This window comes from Pollicipes pollicipes, unplaced genomic scaffold, assembly GCF_011947565.3.
Source record: "Pollicipes pollicipes isolate AB1234 unplaced genomic scaffold, Ppol_2.1 Scaffold_7261;HRSCAF=8764_pilon_pilon_pilon, whole genome shotgun sequence".
Taxonomy (NCBI): domain Eukaryota; kingdom Metazoa; phylum Arthropoda; class Thecostraca; order Pollicipedomorpha; family Pollicipedidae; genus Pollicipes; species Pollicipes pollicipes.
Window position 1 is genome coordinate 36,378,822 of NW_023597054.1, and position 22,604 is coordinate 36,401,425.

A 22,604-nucleotide genomic window follows, 5' to 3' on the forward strand; every position below is an offset into this window, starting at 1 on the left:
TTACTCATACCAGAAACAAAATTCGCATCGTAGCGGTGTATGTCACGGTCTTGTAACGGCGCATGTAACGGTTGAACTATTTGGTGTAGCAGTGCATGTAACCGTCCAGTGTAACGCTATACATATGCGCAAAATTGGTCGTTTTGGGCTTGGATGTTCAAGCTTGGCAAATTGCAAGCGTTCAGTAATTTACCATGCGGGGTGTTATATACCCATCTTTATGACGGTAGCAATGATTCCACTGGCTTTTAGGTCACTTTAAGGCGATTTCATCAGCAGGAAGAAGTTCAAACCATCCGTGGCCTGCTGCTGGACAGTTTTTTCTGACAAAAGCGTGTAATGGAAAATAGCGGTGCAATACCAAGGCCTTGTCAGTTTACAACCGCCTTAAGGCAAATGCCCTCAGAGGGCACAAATGTTGTAATAAATAAGTGCCAACGACCTTAACATGCGAAGGGTTCGAGAGGATACAAAAAAGGCGAAATTGGTGCCGTTTATCTTAAAAAAAATCGCAGTTGAAGGGAATTTTGCCAACCGTTTCAAAGTGGATCGATCAAAATATTGCTTAAATGCGCAATGCATTAGGGCGGAACTGTGTGAATAGCATGCCAATGATTTCTTATACTGAGGCGACGCTGAAGCTAGTTAATTGCAATCATAAGGCCCTAAGCATAGGATCTGGCATTTTTAAGATGCAAATTAACATGTTTACATTTGACAAATCGATATCCACATGGTCAGTCAAACCCAATTTACACTGGGTGGTCCGTTTCCCGAAATTTCTTGCCGAGTAGCCCAATATTCTCCCCGAAGTTCCGGTTCATTCCCACCAATCACCTCAAAGATACTACTCAGTGATTTTAATTGCTTGCGGCACTTGCCAATCACCGCAAACATATCTGCTGCTAGTTGACCTTAATCACCAAATTTTAATCAATCACAACATAAAAATATGAAAGAAACAACCAAAGGCACCAAACCAGAAAACCTCCCATAGATCACCGTGTCCGATTAAAACATAATGCTTGCGGGAAACGAACTGAGTCGGAGACTTGGGACCCAAAGTAATCGAGGAGGGGGCTGATGTTCCATCTTGCGACACCTTGATGGACTGTTTTCGACTAAGCTTAAGTGCAATGTTTGTTTAGCGACGTAGTTTTGGGTTTTCAGCTAACGACAATTTATGTTAAAGCTCTCGCACATCGGCATGTGCTGGGGACCACTGAAGCTGATAAGGGAGCTGAGGGCTTATGTGCAAGGACGACTCGAATTCAGCCAACGAGTGAAACGCTCGACTCAAAACCACGCAAAAGATATGGTAGATCTGCGTGGAGTTGTGCCAAAGGCTGATGGCACACGTGCGATAAAACATCCGCATTGTAGTGTAGAGGTTACGCGGCACCACTTCGGCTCTGCCGCTGACTGCTGGAGAGCTCTGATTGTGGTGGTATAAGTCAGGCGGCATCACTGCAGCTCTGGTTCTGTGGTAGCAAAATCATACATTTACTGCTATTGCTTAAGTTTTGAAGCCATGTAAAAGCCAAGGTGTGCTGCCAAACACCATGTAAAAATTTAAAGCAAGAGCACCATTGACAAAAACGCATGACAGTCATGACAAACCACGAAATCAGGTCGCGCAAATTGCACAGCAAATATCCCACTAAAAAACGCAAGAATACGAACCTCAACTAGTTAGGTGGGTGATGAATATAAATACAGCTACATACTACACTTGGCTGTTATTGTGGGAGTGAGGCGCACTGGTGAGGTGCACTCAAACTTTCGTGGCTTATACCCGAACCGTACATCACGAGCAATATCCCGATATCGTTGGGCAGTAGTTAGGCGGGACATCAATACGAACACAGCTACAGGCCGCACTTGGCTACTACTGTAAGGTGACTTGCACTCAAACTTGTTTCATACACAAACCTAGTGCTGTCTAAATCCAGCTTCACTGAAAATCTGTCTTAGTAATAAATGCGTCCACAAAGCGAGATGTGCTATTGAACGTGGCTACGTATTTTGCAAACGTGCGCTCGGTTTTGGAATATTGCAGCGAGGTCTTAACCGGGAGCGGCCAGTTCGCGCACAATGCGGGTCCATCGAGTGGAGCACACGTTCCTTATTCGGTTGCTCACTCCCACATTCTCCGGAAAAACAGCTTCTCTTTCTTACAAGAGCCTGCTGCTACATTTCAAAATCCCATCCCTAACAGCACGAAGAGTGCAGCATGATTTACTCTTTCTGAGAAGCATCTTCCAAAGTAAACTGAACTCTCAAATATTGCTAGGCTGTTTTCCCTTGCTTGTGCCGCCTCGATCGATCCACCCGAATTATGCTTGCTGTACCTCGCGTTCTTGAGCAAACAGTACAAAGCGGTCTGCTTTGCGGACTGCCAAGCGTTGGTAACACTTTAAGCGAGCAACACTAGCGCTGATATTTTTCATGACAGTTTTGATGCTTTTAGAACTCAAGTGATTAAGTATGTTTTAAGTTTGTAGCATCTTCACTTAGCTTTGGGAGGCTACCCTTTAATTGTGCTCATACTGCTGAGTACTGTGTATTTATTGTATTTTATTTCAGATGCCTCGCCTGTTAGTAAAGTGCTGCCCTCTTGGCGATAAAAGAAACCAGACAAATACACAAGCGAACAACCTTATGAAATTTATTATCATGAAAGGGAAAAGTGGGCTGAGCTGTATCACGCCCGGGTAGGTGATTTATTCCAAATCTATGCGACGGATGACAGTAAATGGCGTGGGTGTGGACGGATGGCACTCGCTGAAGCACTGTAGCTCCTTATACCCTTCAGTGCACTTCCGCCCGTATGTGTGCACCCGTCTTGGGGTGAGCGCGACAAATCTGTTTCTTTTGCATATCGTTGAAAACCACAGTGATCGATGTGAAGGTGTGCTCAAGGGCTTGCAGCATCATTAAGTCAATCGAAATGCTTTACTGAGTGAAAGGGAGTGCATGTGGCGTAAGTGCCGTAAAACATTTGATATATATATATATATATGTATATATATATATGTATATATATATATGTATATATATATATATACATATATATGTATATATATACATATATACATATACATATATATATATATACATATATATATATATATATATATATATATATATATATATATATATATATATATATATATGTATATATATATATAGTCAAAATACTTCGGGGTGGTGTGACCTTTCTCCCAAGATGCCGGTCGGTATATTTTGTATCGGCTGTGCATGGAACACGTTGTATGGTTAATACAATCTACCGACAATTTGTCAGTGACTGACTTATCGTTAATGATTGTCATAATTGCCGTGAGATTGATTGAAAGAGGCAAACATTTGTCATGTCGCAGTCACGATGAATCACGAAAATGTACAGACGAGCATATTTTGTCTACATGTTGTAGCCGGTAACGTCTTCAGCTTGCTTCCGATGTAAATTCCTCTGGCACATTTATCAGAGGTCAAAGCACAACTTTTTCCGCCATGTAATGCAGTTTGCTTTAGGACAGGACAGGTTGTCTCAGTTGAAAGGGGTTCATTCAAAGCTCATTCACGAAAGCAAGTGTGAACGTGCTCTCCAAAACCTTATCGCTATATACAAACCTAAAGGTTAAAGCTTCCCGCAGACATGGAAACGTTAGTCCTTTACTCAGCAGTTATGGCAGAAAAGAGCTTAGAGAAGACACTCATGCAACTCACTCTTCTCCACTCTGCAGTCGTAATTTTCCCGCCACCTTCCTCTTCATAAATTTACCTTTGCCATTTATATCGTTATGTTGAATCACTCATACCATGCATACAAATCAAGCAAATAATTCTATAATAGTTTAAGTCTATACTAAACCGTGAAAAAAACCAAACGTGCTTTCTAAAAAGCTGTTCTTGATCTGCCTCTGGCCAAGATTGAATGTGGAAAGTGTGAAACAAAGTGGAAAATCATAAGGTGAGAAAATTCGCTGTATTTCTTTGTGCTCCTTCTCAAACTGTAGGCAAGGCTGAAACAATCCGAAGAAGGCGGACTAAGCCTTCCATACGGGATAACTAAGATCAAGACGGACATGATTATCCGGATATAATGGAAGGCTGACGACAAGGAACGGCAAGAAGTTGAATGGATGCGGAGCATCTGAGCACAAGACGTTTCCAAACATAGCCAGGTCCCACCCCTGTCCGATTGTTGCATACCAGTGCAGAGCTGTCATCGGCCCTCGGCCGCCTGTGCTGTCCGATTATTGCATGCCAGCGCAGAGCTGTCATCGGCCCTCGGCCGCCTGCGCTGTCCGATTGTTGCATGCCAGTGCAGAGCTGTCATCGGCCCTCGGCCGCCTGTGCTGTCCGATTGTTGCATGCCAGTGCAGAGCTGTCATCGGCTCTCCGCCGCCTGTGCTGTCCGATTGTTGCATACCAGTGTGGAGCTGTCATCGGCTCTCGGCCGCCTGTGCTGTCCGATTGTTGCATGCCAGTGCAGAGCTGTCATCGGCTCTCGGCCACATCTGCTATCCGATTGTTGCATACCAGTGCGGAGCTGTCATCGGCTCTCGGCCGCCTGTGCTGTCCGATTTTTGTATGCCAGTGTGGAGCTGTCATCGACCCTCGGCCGCCTGTGCTCTTGAAACCCTTGCTTCCTGGTTAGCAATTATGTGAGGGGTAGATAGAACATCCAGTGTAGTACACAGTTCAACAAAGGGTCTCCGCCCATCAGACATATCATTCAGTCAGAAAGGCAAGTGTCAAAAAATGCTTAAGGTAGGTTTTTCGTCGGTTAAGTAGCTGTCGATGCATTTCTTTTAGTAATGTAGTGCTTGTCTGCGGTGCTTGCCTTTGGAAGGGGAATCATCATCATTTGCCAACATCCAGCCATAGGTACCGGCCCCCACTCTGTGTCGACGATTGCTCTAGTTGCAGCCCTGTTGCAGCCGTGCCATGAGGACATTAAGTCCGACTAAAGTTTTACAATTAGCAGCATAATGCCGCGCTGCGGTAGCACCTTGCACAACTTTGGTGCTTCAGCTCTGTCAAGAGTGATAATGCTCTCTCCTATCATGTTGGTTGTGGAACAGTTATTTCGGTACAGCAGACGTGGCTTATTACGTTGTCAGCGGTGAAAATGGGCGTGGATGTTTTGTGAGACACCGGACTGACCGCACGCCGGTATCTAGATGACTGGCGCCGCCTGTCGCGTCGCTCTGCAGCCGACCCCACTGGGCCGGAGCGCCGGGCGGCTGCCGGCAGCGTGGCGCGCTAGAGTCGCCCGCTCATCTCGCCGGGTCACAAGGTCATCTCACCGGGATACACGGTCATCTCACCGGGTCGCGCGGTCATTTCGCCGGGTCACACGGCCATCTCGCCGGGTCACACGGTCATCTCGCCAGGTAACACGGTCTTCGCACCGGGTCCACGGTCATCTCCGGGTCACACGGTTATCTCCAGGTTAAAAGGATCATCTCACCGGGTCACACGGTCATCTCCCGGGTCACACGGTCATCGCGTCGGGTCCACTATCATCTCCCGGGTCACACGGTTATCTCCAGGTTAAAAGGGTCATCTCACCAGGTCACACGGTCATCTCGCCGGGTCACACGATCACCTCGCCGGGTCACACGGTCATCTCGCCGGCTCACACGCCATCTCACCGGGTTACACGGTCCCCGGCCACCCGTGCCGGACCGTAATAGCCCAAGGCGGCCGGCTGGGTCGCTGACCAGGACCGTCGTCGCCTGAGTCGGCCGATAAGGCCGGCGAGTTCAATGCAATCGGCAGCGAGGGGCCACCACCGGGACATACAGGGCGATCGCCGCCGCAAAACGTGGCGCGCTCCTCGACACGACGCGTGGCAATCGTAGCGCACACGGTTCGATGGCGCGGCGCTGCGCTCATCTGGCGCCTGCACGCCGCGCCTGAGTGCCGTGCGTGGGCCGCGACGTCACGGAGCGAAGGGGGCGCACGGCGGCGAACTTGGTGGATGGCTCCACGCTCCGGGTGAATAACCACGGCAATGGGTTTTCCTGGCTTAAGCGGGCTTGTTCCGGGATGGCGTGCGGCTTGGTAGCGTAAAGCCAGCTCGTTTTCGTTGCAGTGCGCCATACGCCACACACTGGCTGCGGAATCTTCCACATGCATGCATCGAGTCGGGTGTCTGGGGATCATGAGTGTAACAAAGGCTGTAAGATTGGAATGGGGGTGGGGGGTGGGACAAATTAGAGTTGAAGGTGTACAAAAATGTGCATTCTTCGGGAAAAATTGCAGGGTTCAAAATACCATTTTGTGAAAATCACAAGGAAATGTACCCTCAGTCCCCTCTCCAGGTAGTTACACACGTGCTGGAGAGCCCACGGTCACCCTCCTACACAAGTCACACGCATCTGAGGCACCTTTCTGTCGTCAAGGTGGGGTATTTTGCGTCAGTGGAGGTGTCTGCGGGGTCCGGGACCCGGACCAGGCCACTGGACTGCAGTGGGAGGCGGCTCACTGCCGGGGATCCGGCAGCGCAGGTCGGCAGATGACGCTACAGCGGCCTCAGTTGAAGGCAGGCGATGATGAATGGTAGGCGGAGCGCTGTTTCTGAGTGGGGAGCTCCCCACCAGCGCAATGGGTGACATCGAATACAATCGCTCGCCCCACGGGAGGTATTTTCAGCGACTCTCACTAGAGAGGCTGTCGACCCGTCACTGATACCCCTACGGCTGGAGTCAAAACCGCCCTCCGGATTTGGGCTCGTGGAACGTCTCAGATAACGGACAGGGGGATTTTATGCCACTGTCTGATGCCAAATATACGATGCTGCAAGTAAGCCCAATATGTACGGTTCACATCTTGGCAGGGCTATACGCGCTGGGGCAAGTGATAGTACACAGGTTTCACTAATTCAGACACGTCCAAAATGACCGTTCCAGATGTCTATGAGGTTTTAAACTATTATATATTCTATGAGGTTTATGAGGTTTTGAGATAGCCGTAAAGAGATCCTTCTCGTCCCTTCGAATCATACTCTTTTTAAGATTTTAAATCCTCTTGTTCCTGAGCTTGACGCACGCAAACTTATGCAGGCTTTTTCGCGGCGCCTATTTTGAAGTCACACAGAAGTAAATGATGTCATAGATACATCAGGCGAATTCCGCCTCTTTAGTGGCCATACTGTGCTCAAGGTCAGTACAGATATGACCTTCGACTTATTCGTGACTGGAGTACGTCAGGATGCATGGCCACATCAACGGGAATTTGTAAGCTTCCAAACAGATTAACACGTTGGATGCAGGTCTCCATCACGAACCGCATTTTGCGATTCGTTAAAGAGGAGCATCAAGGAGAGTTATACCAGTTTGTATTCTGAGCTCTCTCCTGCTATAATAGTCGAGTTTCCATGCCCATGCTTTCTATATGTGACCCTGCAATGTCGGCTACCGCAAGCTTTTTCACGGAAATATACGCTATGTAGCTAGGAGATCCAAATTGCCTTGGTTGTACTTACGCAACTTTGAGCAATTCTCAGAATCCAAGATGGTGGCCGTCGCCATCTTGAATGCTGGTCCAGTTTCTAAGTTTTTTCGCGATAAATCGAAGGGTCGTGCGACACCGTTTTCTAATTTTCTGTGCAGGTAGTTCATTGCTGCAGTTATTTTTCACACGTGGGTTTTATTCAAGATCAAATCGAGGGTGAAACGTCAAAGATGATCACGAATAATACATATCCTTCTCGATCAATATGCGTCGTTTGTTGTCTTATTGTGCTCATTGTAAGACACCACTCACAGAAGCTACGTGCGTGACGTGCCGTTATTTTGCAGACATGTGCTACATGCACCACGCATGCCCCAGAGAAGACGCTTTTTACTTGATGCGGCACATGTAGTCTGGTTGTCATCCTTACACTTTTTATGTGAGACCGTGCAATTTCAACTAAACTTTTTTAGCAAATTTTTGACGGAAATTTCTATGAAACTAATTTCACGTAGATACGAGAGCTAAATTAGGCTGTTTGCCACTAGCTCAACTGTGCACATTTTTAAAAATTCAGGATGGCGTTGAGTGTTTCCAAATAGTTTCAGTTTCAAAATTTTATCTCGACGACACAGGGGATTGTGTGATACCATTTTAGAAGGATTTGAATTAATTTTCGGCGGCAGGAAACCAATTTCGGTAGTTATTTTTAAAGTATGAGGCCAACATCAAGATCAAATCGAAAATCAAAGATCAAACTTGATTAAATAACACAGTTGGTCGATACATGCCATTAGCTGCCTTCTCGTACTCATTGTGAGGGCACATCTCACAGCAGCTGCGTATGTTATAAATGAGTATGAATAATGCTTTAAATACACGACGGATGCTTATAAAAAATATGATACAGGAATAGACATGTCTATTGGATGCACTATAGCGTTCGTTCAGGAACTCGTCGCTGCAAAGCAGCACGCTATGAGTGGCACACAACTTTGCCAGGACGTGATACCGTCTCTCACAAATCATGACACTCTAGCTATGTATCGAGTAACACAAATAATCAAAGAAGAAACTCCTCCTTGGCTCATTCTGTGAGTCCCAACAATTGCTTGAGTGCCTTTAAAGTGATTTTGCGTGACCTGCATACTGCTGACGCTCAATGCCTTGCCCCTTGTTACAAGAGATTCTGTAATGTTCCCGTGCACTGCCCCTCCACCGAGGGGCCTGCACACATCCTCCCGGTCGAGTGCTCTCGAGCTGACTGCAGGAAGGCGCTAAGCTCCTGGCATGACTCGTCACCATTGAACAGAATACCTGCTGCAGTGCGGTGATAATGGGACGGTATGCCTCGGGGTGTTGCGTCGAGCCCTCCCGTTTGTCCTGCCGGTGACGCCGCCACCAAACTCTGCGCTCATAGGTACGTCCACGACGGATGCCCTCATCAGTTCCCCTACACAGTTCAGGACACTCGTGGGAGTGTGCAGCACGTCCGTATGACGTGCGCCAGTGCATCACGGGTGTACATCGTGCCCGTGTGAGTGGAGTATGCGGCTGTCCGGCGCTAAGGGTAGTTCACTGAGACTAGGCATGCAGTCTGATACAAGAAGATGTCGCCCGTAAGATGGATGTGCTGCGTAGCGAGAGCACTGAAAGTCCTTTCGAGACACACAAGCCCAGACAGAACGGCGTCTGGCTGCCAGGCGGCGAGTCGATCACCGGCCCGGACACCACGAGCGACTTAAACTTCAGGGCAGAGTCGGCCACCAGTCGGTCTTGCTACGCATTGCAAACCGTCCCCCCGGCCGGCTCTTCCGTCGTGTGAACTTCTGACAGCTATGCCGCTTTACACTACTGACTGAACCTGGTGGCAGTGGACTGAAACTGTGACTCTTCAGCGGACAGAGCCTGTGTTGGGAGCGGAGGTACGTTCAGTTTGGAAGGCCCCATGCAGCGCTGCAGCTACGTGGTCTGGTGGGTGAGTCGCAAAAGAGACACCTCACTATCGCCGTTCTGCTGCATAAGCTGTACACGAAAAGACCAAGGCATGCCACGGGCTGAGGGGCCACCTGGAGACAGCCAAAGGGCGCCTGGTCGGAAGCATGTGAGTGAAATGCCTCTTTAAGCCTACACTGCTGGTGCTCATGCTCCTGCACGGAGGGTGAAGCGACAACTTTGTCCTTTAGTAACACTGTCTCAAGGCAATAGTGCCGTATTTCTTGGCGGCAGGTCACTACAATTATGCTCGCTAAATCAGCTGACTGTGAGAAAAATGAAGCAAAGTCCCCCAGCGCTCCAGGGAGGAGCTACTGACGGACGTGCACGTCTGGTGGCGATCGGACAGCGAGACCGCAGTGCCAGCAGATCAGGTGTTGGTTGGTCTTGGTCAGCTGCTGTACCACGTTATCTGGTCAGTTTCTAGGACCGCAGAAGGTCTGGCTGAAGGTCTGGATACTCGGGTTGTCTACTACCCTCCTAACCTCCCACCCGAAGAAGCTTCCCGGGAACCCCCTGTCCCGAAGAAGAGAAGCTAGTGATATTTCCAAGTTCGGTCGGAGGATCGAAGCCTCCACCATCACACCTATTGTCTCAACAGCAGCAGTTACTCCCGAAGCGCTTCTGGATATGGTGACTTGCAGCTGTGCCACTAAAGGCAAGGCATGCAGTAGCTGCAACAGCCACAGTACAGGCCTCTGGCGTACAGACTACTGCAAGTGTTGGTTAGAAATCACATGCCATTAGCCGTAGCTGTTGCCGTTGCCGTTGCCGTTGCCGTTGCCGTTGCCGTATACATAGCCGTTGCGCCATCAACGATGGACATCGCAAAAAAACGAAGGGGAGCTAGGTGTACACTGTGGTGATGACTATGAAAGGCATTAGAAGAATGCGATGGGTGCTGCCTGGTAGTACTACGCTCAAGGTCGCTTTAGACGCCGTGACACTAAGTCAACGGCCCTCTCTGAGATTGATGTTGGTCCTGTTGTCCCACCCGTGATGTCCCCCATGAAGAAACGTTACACGACCATCTATACCATCCAGATCAAGATAACAAAAAGTAGTGAATATTCAAGATGGCGGCGGTCGCCATCTTGAATGTTGAGAAATGCCCAAGTTTGCACAGATAACAACCAAGCTAGTTTGATTTGCCATGTTATTTAGAACATATTTCCGTGAATAAACTTGCTTTAGTCAACACCGCAGGGTCAACATTTTGACAGCTTCACGATATAGAACGGGGATATGACCAGAATGTTTATATCTGCACACAGGTTTAATCTTCAGCTTCACATGTAGCGATAAAGTTTTGGAGAGCATATTTTATTTTTTTGGTAAAGGACTCCTGAATTACCTGCCTTCAAATTATACAACTTTCCGCACCCTTAGGTAAATTGCATAACATGATTGGGGAAGTTGTGCTTATGTTTTTGGTCATACAGTAAGTTGCATCGCAAACAAGCTGAAGTCGCTACGATATATAGACCAAGTGCACCGGCTTATGCCAAGTTGTAATTCGTCGTGATTGCGCCATGAAAATTTTTCCTTTTTATCAAAAAGCGTTTGTTTCATCATCACTGCCACATCGGTTTCAGCTGCTCATGTAGACCTCATGGATGTAGATGGTAATGCAAGTGTCAAGTTGTTGCATGGGTGACAATAAGTCATGACGATCGTATCAGTGAACATTGACATTAAGTCAGTCAATGACATATTGCCAGTTAATTGGACCGCTGATGCAACATGTAACATACATAACTGATGCAATATGTACTACCCGACACCTTGGAAGAAAGTTTGCCCCACCCCGAAATTCTCGGCAAGCCGCCGCCAAATGTTTTGCGGTTATATGACGTATGTATTTTCCCACCACTCAAAATAGCAATCAGATTGGCTTAGCTCTGCCGTGAGTCCTCAAGCACACTTTTACACCGATGGCTTTTATTTTTAACAATATGTAAAACAAGTGTTTGTCATACTCACCCCAAGACGAGTACACGATTGCAACCGGGTGTACACTGAGAGGTAGACGGAGCTGTCGTGCGTCCGGTGAGCGACCCAAGGCTGCCATCCATTGCAGATATTGGAATTGATGCTACTTGAGCATGATGGAAGCCACCCCACTCTCCCCTATCTGCAGTTGAGTGGTCCTGCTAGCTATGAAGGGTGTGAGACTGGGCATGAAATAGCTTCAGAAAAGCGCCATAGCCAAGGATGCGTATGCAAATAAAAAGGAACCGCGGAAAAGTGTACAAGAACGACACTGAAATAGGTCAAAACATGCGCACATAGCCATCGTCAGTTTTTAATGAGCGCATAAATTAACCAACCACCTTGCAGTGGGTTGAAGTAGTTCAAGTGAATCAATCCGTCCGTTACAGTGGCAGTTCTGACACGACCAGTCTAGCTGCAACTCTGACGTCATTAAAACGCTCCAAGCCGTGATAAGCGACGACGCATTGAGGAGCGTATTTACCAAATCAATAAGTTTTATCTGGAGCAGTAAACAGTTACAAGTGCTATTTTCCATCATGTCCAATACGCGTCTAAATACCTTCAAATGTGAAACATCGTCTTCGAAGGCGGTGTTCAGTGCTTGCATATTTTTTAATTGAAATAACCATTTTTAAGACCATTCAGTGCAGTTTACAATCATACCCTTCTCAAGACCTAATAATAGCGTCATTCAAATCCTGTCATTTCATTAGCCATGCGGTGATCAAGGCCAAGAAAAGTCAAATAGTCGACCCCTTCATATGTGGCGTTCGTGAGCACAATATCCAGATCTAACGGCAATCATTTTGCCCTCAATCAATGCTGTGCAAGGCACGATGACGTAATCGAACAATGACGCATCGAGGAACATATTCAATAAACATAGCAACTGTGTTTTCTAGAGCAGTCTTCTCCACTCTCCACTTAAAAATATACAATTAGTTATTAGTGAGTTTATGTCATCATATTTGATGCGTATCTCAATAAATTCAAGCTTGGAGTCCTCGCTTTATGGAATGTGATCGCCCAGTTTTCTTTTGTTTTCTATGGGATGCAAGCTTTTCTGGCTCTTGCAGGCCATTTTTCAAACCAAAAAATTAAGAAAGAGGGCACAAGCTGGAGCGCTATTTCATCCAGTCGCTCCAGCGCCTGGCGCTGTACGGGTGCTTTGACGGCGGCTGAGACTGTGGGGAGCCGTGGCCATCATTTCCGTGGATGGCTGCTGTAAAGGCGACATGTAAACCGGGCCTGTCAGAGGGTATAAATTCATGTGAAGACGACTGAAGCGAGAATGTTGCCTGCGCAACTTCAGTTCCCATGTAGTTAGACAGCTCGCGAGTATAACCAATCAGGCAAGTTTCACAAGTCAGAAGAAAATTACGCCAAAACAACAAAAACTAACGTGTGAAAACCTCTACAAAAACTAAGTAAACAAAAAAGTTATACCAGAAGGAAAAACAACATATGTGCTCAACCTCCTTTGTCCCAGGATGCATTCAGCTAGAACAACACGAGACATAGATCCAGAAATACGAGATTAACCATGAACGTATGCAGGGTTGAGCCATCGGAGGGGCAGAACTCAAGGTCTGCCACTGAAAGCATGTTAAACGCGACACAGACGTGCCAAATTTGTTGCATGACAAAATAGCATTGCAAACTTTTGATGTACATTTCTTTACGCATCGACTTGAATTTCTTAATGTTGAAATGTAGTCGCATTCACACAAATACATGTAAAAAAATTGTTGAGGGGAGCGCGTGGCGCCGGGGACCACTATGTGCGTACACCCCTGTTATAATTATAGGCTAGTAACAAGGCTGGTCTTGTATAGTGCGCAATGCATGACGAGTCCTTGAACATTAGGGCAAATATATGGTATTGGAAGTTTGTTTACCCTCGCTAGAGCACATCTCGTGCAAAGTCTTCATCCTTGTTTTGCCCCAACTTCCTTTCCATTTGAACGTCCCGCAGCGTCAGCTTACCGAGCTATAAACTTATTTGGAGTGCTCTTCACGGCACAAATGGAAGTCAACATTTTGCAAAGCGGCACGACGCATTTTCTGAGCCTTTCCGGATACCTGAAATAACCTGAGGTAGTATTCCTGCTTCTGTAAATGCTACCAACGTGTCAATAGAAACGAAGTAATTTAAAAAAGGTTGTGCAGCGTACGCCTACGTGCAATTTTTTTTTAAGGACGCCAGCAGCTACAGCGGTCATTTTAGCGCTCGGAACAAAAAAGGTCAGACGGCAATTTAACCCGACCCACAGGCCAAATACGTATCCAACTAGGGCGTTCCCACCCCTTCGATGCTAGTGTTGCGAAGGATAATCAACAATCATTTCCTTGTGAAAACAAGGAAATCTCGTTTCGTGCGACACAACAAGGTCATGTTAAAGGAAACGTTTCACATCTGAAGATTCTGAAGCAATCATTAGATACGATGAAGCAAGCTCACTTGCAACTATTGGTGTGATTTTTGTGTGGAAAAGACTGCTCCAGGCAGCAAAATTCTCTGTTTAGTAAGCACTCTCCTCAAAGCGTCATGCTTTGATTGTCATCGTACCTTGCACAACATTAGTTGAGAGCCAATTGACGGTAGTTAACCTGGAAATCGCGCTCACGAATGCCAGATATGAACGCCTCGACAATTATTTTTTTCTTGGCCTTGATCGCCGCATGACTTATGGAATGGTGGAATTTGAATGACGTTATTATGACGTCACGAATGCCAAGGTGACTTTGAAACACTCCGCCCGATATACCTTTCCCCATTTTCGCGGGTGTGGGGCTCAGAAACCAGAGGAGCTTAGGCCGTAAGAAGGGCAGGTGTGAGCAGCACTGAAATTGTGATTGTGAGCAGTGTGATTGTGAACAGTGTGAACGTAATTGTGAACTGCACTGAAAGGTCTTCAATGTGGGTATTTCAGTTCAAAACTCCATGTAAATGTGGAGCACTCTCTTTAAACTTTCACAAATCGCCAGAAATCTTTGTCAGTTCCCACCTATCTTCATGTAACTATGAATGGGCTGGGGAAACGAAACACCACGCACTGTTCCTTTCTAAACGCGCCTTAGGGTGCATGTGTCGTGTTCTACACTGGCTGCTCATCCCCCCAAGTTCATGATACTTGCATGATTGACCCCGAGACCCGTACTCTGGCTTACGTCTCGTAAGCCAGGTACGCCCCTTAGGTTCCTCTGGTCTTGAGGTCACGATGAGTAACCGCGCATGCTATGGGATCGAATCTGCTGCGCGTCGCGCGGAACAAAAGCCTTGGGGTGGTGGTGGGAGTGGGGGGTTGAAGGGTGCGTTGCGAGCCGTCCCGCACATAAAACTGACGTTAAGTCTGTGACGATCGTAGATATTCTGCGCTCCTAGGGGAGCACTCGGGATCTTTCCCCACCCTGGCCTTAGGCGGATCTCCATTGATCGCACAGTGTATGTTCCACGCTACAGGTGATCAAATCAAATCCAAACAGTGGAGTCCATCGATGAATGAGCAATACTTTAAATGATATTTTCATCCAACGCACTCTTCAATACTTTTGGTATTAATGATGGAATGTATTGGCATTGGTGTTAAAAGGCCTCTCATCTGCTTACTTTAGGCCCAAACATTCATTTAAGTCGTGAAACATCAACGACTTGGAGTGCCTACTTCAAGCGTTAACTTCTCAGCACCTACAATGTAATCCACGGTGCTTACATCGTTGTTCTGCGGGGTACACTTGATCTGAGTTTGTTCAGCTCGAATAGGAGAGCTGCATGAAGTTGTAGAAGAAACCTCGTCGTTGGTTCTGGGTGATGGCTTTAGCTTGGACCCATCGTTGATGCCGCTGCTTGCTTAACTTAGCACCTGGAAGTTTTGAAACCTTTGTTTCGTTTCGAGTAAGCCCCATCCGTGGGTACGTTAGGCAAGACACCAAAACACAATTGCACATGAGTTAAGTCAAGGAGAGGCCATGTCCACTCGAATGATGGATGCCGCAAACGCATGCGTGTTGCGTGACTCGCGTGCAGCTGATATGCAGCTACGCGCCAAATGCGGGTCGGACCTATGATCGTGGCACTCTTACTTCAGCTGGTGTCAGGCCATTAGGAGGCAAGCCCAATCTGTCCTCCGCATTGTGTTCAATCTGTCCCCACCGCCACACCATGGCATGGGCCTGGCTCGGCTAGCGAGCACGGCTGTTTGACAGGTTCCATGGCGCCTGCTAGACATCCCGTGGCCGCCCATTTCCATATGGATAAAGACCGCCGCAGCGCGGAGCGCGGGCTACCACATTTAGCAAGCTGAATGCGTCCACTGCGGCCCGGGCAAGGCTTTCCCGCCGGCCGGCCAGGTCAAGAGGTCACGTAGATCGGGGGGGGGGGCTCACCCCCGGCGGCACGAGCCCTGCTGGCGGTGAGCGTTACGGGCCGTCTCCGGCAGGACACCGCGTGAGGCTGCGGCTGACCCGACCGGCCGCTGACGGCGCGCCGGCCCGGCTCGTCTCCGGCATGTACCCGGCCGACCGGAGCAGTCTGGCGTGCCTCCGCCTCCGCCGGCCGGCCCGAGGTGAGTGACCGCCACGCCGAGCTCTTTTCGCTGCCGGTGCTCAGCAGTCTGAGTCCACTGACTCACGGGATCCGTGCATATTGGCTCGGCGCGGTGCGTGACAGCTGTAGCCCCCGGCGTTCGAGCGGCTGCGGACGGTGCGCGGCCGCTCCGACGCTGGGAGCGTGCGTTGCCCTGGCAGCGCGGCCGACCGGGGTCATGATGCCCTCGGGCGGAAGCGCCTGGGCGCCGCGCGGGTGCTGCCGTCGCACCGCCATTCAGAGGCTGAATAGAGCCGGCGGACGGGTTGTCACGACGCCGGGGGAGGGAGGAAGGGAGGGAGGGAGCGCCGTCCCAGCGCAGATGTTGATGGACCGAGCGTCTCCGGTAGTCTCCCGCGGAGGGCCAGGGGGTTGGTCGATGAGCCTACCGTCTCTGACATTCTCGGCAGTCTCCTCGGTTTCCTGGTAAGTCAGCCATGGCAAACTAACTGTCTCGACAGCCTCTGCCTGTGTTCCTGTGGGCGCGCGGGCCAGATTGTGTTTAGGTGTCGGCGCCATTCGGCAAAGTGACAGTTTTCTGGCCGTCCCAGGTGTCTCGGCGGGCCTCTGGCGGACCAGCCATCTCCGTCAGTCCCCCTGAGTCTCGGCAGACCGCCGTTGGGCCAGCCATCTCCTTCAGTCCCCCAGAGTCTCGGCGGGCCGCCGGTGGACCAGCCATCTCCGTCAGTCCCCCTGAGTCTCGGCTGGCCGCCGGTGGGCCGACCATCTCCGTCAGTCCCCCAGAGTCTCGGCGGGCCGCTGGTGGACCAGCCATCTCCGTCAGTCCCCCAGAGTCTCGGCGGGCCGCTGGTGGGCCGACCGTCTGCCCGCCGCTCGGCCGTCGGTCGCTCGATACAGGCGGCGCCGGAGGTGTCCGTGCAACAGCTGCACGTGCCAAATCATCAATCACCGGAGGCCCGGGCGCCTATTGATCTCGGCCTGGTTCACACCGCCGCCGCCACGGCCGGCCTAGCCGGGCCAGGCCGATCCGGTGTCAACAGGTCGACCACTGCACCCGAAACAGGGACGGACCAGAGCCGACGCGTGGCCAACCAAGCGGGTGTTTCGCCCCTCGCGACAGGATAGCATGTCCGGTGGGGGTGTTGGGAGTATGTTGGCAGCAGGGGACAGGCGCATGTAGGTGCGTAGAGGCGCTGGCTAAAATGCAAAGTATAACCCCGTAAGTTGTGGGTCGAAGCCGCAGGAAGTGCGCTGTGATGGCAGTTTTGCCGTTTTGCTCATTGAGATCATTTGCGAACACGCGCATTTTGTTGGACCACGGTGATCGCGCCCTCCGGCTTGCAGTTACTGTCTTCGCGCACTGTCCATCCCTTGGGGCGATGGGATCGGCCGTAATCCTCGCCCCGCCAAAGCGCAGACTAATTATACTCAGGCCTTGTCGCACTAATGGTCTATTGATTGGTGGGCGGTCGTGACAGACGAGTTTCGTCTCGAGCGGTGGCGTCGCTCGATAATTGCAGTTCTAGTGCCGAGATCATCGACATCGTGGCCATTAGCCGCTTACGGTTCATGTATCTCGATAATTCGGTGTGGACCATTTTGGCGTGGGCGGTGTATTTTAGAGTAGCGTCCCTATTGGTTTATTCGGCGATGATGGTACGCTAATGACATTATTAAGGGGAGATCCGCATATTTTTGGGTATGGGCATAGCCCTCGAGCACTTGATTAGGACGTCAGCCTTCATCTCCATCCATTTCAAGGTTTTCCATGAAATGTGTCCCTTTCATCGTCCAAAATATTAGTTTCATTAATGTAGATTATAATCTTTGGTTTGGAACTAAATAAACGTGTCGGTACCCAACATCTTAAAGTATATTTTGCAAGCAGAGAGATCGAAGACGTAGAAAACAAGCTACTGCTCACAGATAGGGTAACTGTTCAGTCTATCGCCCTTACTTGGTGTGGTAGGATGTACCGGCCATCGTTCTCTATTGGTCAGAATGAAAGAGGGCGGAAAGGCAACGATCTGGGACACATCATCAGGTGTTTTTCGGGCCTTAGAAGGCTCGGAGAGAGCTTGGCTTTCAGCCAGGTATAAGCCACAGCCCGAATTATCTCCTCGACATTGCATTGCTGGGATTCGAACTGGGGTCTTCTGAATGCCGGTCCAGCGTTCTCCCAGCTAAAGAAATCGGACATATGGCGTCATTCATCTCCTGGCTTTACGAAAATTTCTCCGCGGAATTGACTAAAAAATAGGGCTGATATCTACGCTTGGCTTACTGTTGGGCCTGATAGCCCATGACATGTGTGCTGCCTCTTTGATCTCTCCAACTTTCCAGAATTGCTCTCCGTCGATGATAATTACCACATGCCATTTTGGTTCGTGGTCTCCGTCTGACATGCGCGCTCTGCCACACCGCACTTCCAGTCCCACATCTGTGTTGGGTTTTGAGCTGGGATAGCCATGCTCGTGACCATTCACTGCAGTTCAAAGCCAATCTTTTTAAAAAAAATAAAATCGTCTTGTTTCTGGGCTCGATGCTTGCACATCGCCGAACTGCATGTGACGTCCGGCCGACGGGAAAGTCACCCAAAACATGCAGGACGTCATAGAAACATTACACGAGCACCCAACTTCATTAGCTGTTTTGTGCTCATGGTCAATAAAAGCATGGCCGCTCAAGCATTCGGATTTAAAGAGTGTTCCACATTTGTATGACATTATGAACCGAAATAGCCACTTAAGAGATCATTTGGTGCAGGTCCTAGCCCTGTCCTTGTTAAAACGTGAAAATGTTCTAGTTTCTGAGCTACATGCTCGCGCAGATGTTAGACTTTTTCGTGGAGACTATTTGAAGGTTACCCAGACGTCCACGTGTCATAATGACGTCATTCAAACGCGGCAACTCCACTGGTCATGCGGCGTTCAAGGTCAATAAAACATAATTGTCGCGTCGTCCATATCAGACGTTCGTGATCACGATTTCCTGAGATAACGGCCATCAGTTCGGTGTGAACCAATGTTGTGCAAGCTGCACGAGATTCCAACACAACTTGGCTATTTGGATTATCGCCCTTTTGACCGTAATTGGTCATTTCAGGACTGTGGAATGAAGCAAACCGGATAACGGCACAGCACGATTACACGCGCCTAGCGGGGGGAGGGAGAGTGAAAACCTGTTGAGTTTAGCCCGCGCGGGTTCCCTCCGCAGGGCGTGCGCTTGGCACGCGGTCGGGGTCCCACCGGGGGCCTCTCGACCTACTTGCGGTGGGTGTATTCCACCCGACCGAGACACGCGAAACGTGGTGAGGATCCAAGATGAAGCACGGAAGGAAATATGGGTGTCGAAATGCGTACCACGAATTTCGTTTTACAGAACATTTACATTCATAGCGTTCTACGTGCCGGTGCAGCGGTACATTCTTCCCAGTTATCGCGCAAGCCACACTTGCAATTGGATAACTTGACAACAACACTATAACTGAGTATGTGAATATAAGTAAGCACCGAAAATCACGGACAAGTATGGAAGAACACCACGAGAAAACAGCCAATACGCGAACACCTAACGATATTTGGCTCAGCACTCACCCAGCACCACCGCGGGCCACCTCTAGGCAGATTGAGGAACTACACGTGAGTGCTATCACACAAACATTCCGCGCGCAATCACACGATGAACTGAGGAGTGTACTTCGAAATACACAAATGTTGTGATCTAGGGCTCTATTTTCCATTAAAGAGTTTACCAATGGTTATAACTGAGCTTATTCTATCGTAGCTGACGCTTATTTCAATATTTTCAAATGTGGAACATTCCATTTATGGTGATGTATAACCCAAAATCCCAAAGACGGAATGCAATTGGCTTTTAGTCAGATTTCGCTGCTGATTGCATGTTTCGAACGCGAACCGCGTTTAACCATCACATACACAGGTATCCAGCTGTTTTTAACCTGCGCCTAATGTCTGGTGAGCCCAGTTTCTTCCCCGCTGTTGCAACGCAATTATCAGTCGCAACGCAAATACGCGATAAAGCAAATGTGATATGGGATTGCTGTATAACATGACAGAGCATGCAGCTTTGCTGATGGAACAGATGCGGCGAGCAGATTCGAATAAAGGCTTCGAAGGCGGCGTTATAGGAAAATCTTGACACAATATTCAACGCTGGGATATTGGTCTGACAAGATGGCCGCGTGGTATCGTCTTTGGAGGTCACAACTGTCTGAGAACATAAAGCCATTACCTGGGCTGTTTCAGGAACGGCGTACGTCTCGCGACATTAAAAACAATATATATATATATATATATATATATATAATGCCGAGCTACCGCAAGACGTTCCCCGCACTTGTTGTCAGGTAGGGCTGGTGAGCTAGGTGGGGGGGGGGGGGGGGAAGGAGCAGATGCCGTTGACAGGCCTTGGAACCTGAGCAGGGGGGGCTTACTTAACGTCTTCAACGTGGTACGAAAGGCGAAAATATATTATTTTGTCATAGATGGTGATGTATGCCATTATCTACTAACGTACTGATTAGTCATGGAATCCAGCTTCTAAGACAAAAGGAACCGATAAGCTGTTTAACGAACGCTGTGAATTCTTGTCGCTGGATTGGAGTTTGGGATGGTGGTTGGAACTCTGAACGTTTTTATGTTGTGAATAGGCGGCTGTTAGGATAAATACAAGTCACATTTTTGGCGAAGACATCGATCATTTTAAGCACATCTTCCAGTTATTATCACCACGCAGAGGCTAATTGGTATAAAAGCTGCACTAACTGCATTCTGCCTGCGACAGTCCGGGCCTCCACTGTTGGCGGTGGTGGCGTGTCCACCGTCACAGTTGACGGTGGTCACAGGCGGGCCATCGGCATTGGCCGTGATGCTGGGCTCCGATCGTCACAGTTGACGGTGGTCACGGGCGGGCCATCGGCATTGCCCGTGATGCTGGGCTCCGATTGTCACAGTTGACGGTGGTCACAGGCGGGCCATCGGCATTGCCCGTGATGCTGGGCTCCGATTGTCACAGTTGACGATGGTCACAGGCGGGCCATCGGCATTGCCCGTGATGCTGGGCTCCGATCGTCACAGTTGACGATGGTCACAGGCGGGCCATCGGCATTGGCCGTGATGCTGGGCTCCGATCGTCACAGTTGACGGTAGTCACAGGCGGGCCATCGGCATTGGCCGTGATGCTGGGCTCCGATCATCACAGTTGACGGTAGTCACAGGCGGGCCATCGGCATTGGCCGTGATGCTGGGCTCCGATCGTCACAGTTGACGGTAGTCACAGGCGGGCCATCGGCATTGCCCGTGATGCTGGGCTCCGATCGTCACAGTTGACGGTAGTCACAGGCGGGCCATCGGCATTGGCCGTGATGCTGGGCTCCGATCGTCACAGTTGACGGTAGTCACAGGCGGGCCATCGGCATTGGCCGTGATGCTGGGCTCCGATCGTCACAGTTGACGATGGTCACAGGCGGGCCATCGGCATTGCCCGTGATGCTGGGCTCCGATTGTCACAGTTGACGATGGTCACAGGCGGGCCATCGGCATTGCCCGTGATGCTGGGCTCCGATCGTCACAGTTGACGATGGTCACAGGCGGGCCATCGGCATTGGCCGTGATGCTGGGCTCCGATCGTCACAGTTGACGGTAGTCACAGGCGGGCCATCGGCATTGGCCGTGATGCTGGGCTCCGATCATCACAGTTGACGGTAGTCACAGGCGGGCCATCGGCATTGGCCGTGATGCTGGGCTCCGATCGTCACAGTTGACGGTAGTCACAGGCGGGCCATCGGCATTGCCCGTGATGCTGGGCTCCGATCGTCACAGTTGACGGTAGTCACAGGCGGGCCATCGGCATTGCCCGTGATGCTGGGCTCCGATCGTCACAGTTGACGGTAGTCACAGGCGGGCCATCGGCATTGGCCGTGATGCTGGGCTCCGATCGTCACAGGTGATGGGGGTGTCGGTTGGAAGGTCATCTCGCAGATATTTGTGGCGGTGCTTCCAACCCGCCCACCACATCGGGAGGCTGCGACGCTATCCGTCAATGGTGCGAACGTGACGACTCCATCATTTGTCACCACGAACGTGACGGCTCCATCATTTGTCACCACGGTCAGGTGATGGTGATTCTGGCTGTTACAACTGACGGTGACGGGTTGATCATTACAGCTGGCTGTAGTGACGGGTGGGCGGTTGCGGGTAGCGGCTCTGTTGGAATCCGCGTTTGATTGTAATTAGTTGTCATATGTTCACGCCTATGTAAGTAGCCATCTACCATGCGTGAAGACTGGGTGCCATGGGTCGGTACAGAACATGTACATACATACAAGGAGGGTAATATGCTGATGACCCCGGGTTGGTTTTGGTGCCAAACTCAGTAATGCTTGCTAATGCAACACCTCATACCATACCATACCACATCATACCGCCGGCCGCAGTTCAATGCCATATAAATGTGGACACGGAAATCGTATGGGGGGGGGGGGGGGGGAGGGGCTCTACGAAACGATGGCTGGGACGACAGGCTTAATCTCAGTCTCGTCAGGTTCTAATGGACTGTGCATTAGAAAAAAGGACAC

General features: G+C 49.7%; 1 protein-coding gene across 1 annotated transcript in view; it reads left to right on the forward strand.

Annotated features, from left to right (window-relative positions):
* The window catches only part of LOC119111362 (uncharacterized), a 112,852-nt gene that overhangs the window by 23,186 nt on the left and 67,062 nt on the right, over positions 1 to 22,604 (forward strand). Inside the window, exon 4 of the mRNA XM_037235177.1 lies at positions 15,900 to 16,025. Within this exon, the coding sequence (XP_037091072.1) occupies positions 15,900 to 16,025 (126 nt within the window). The remainder of the gene's footprint in view (positions 1 to 15,899; positions 16,026 to 22,604) is intronic.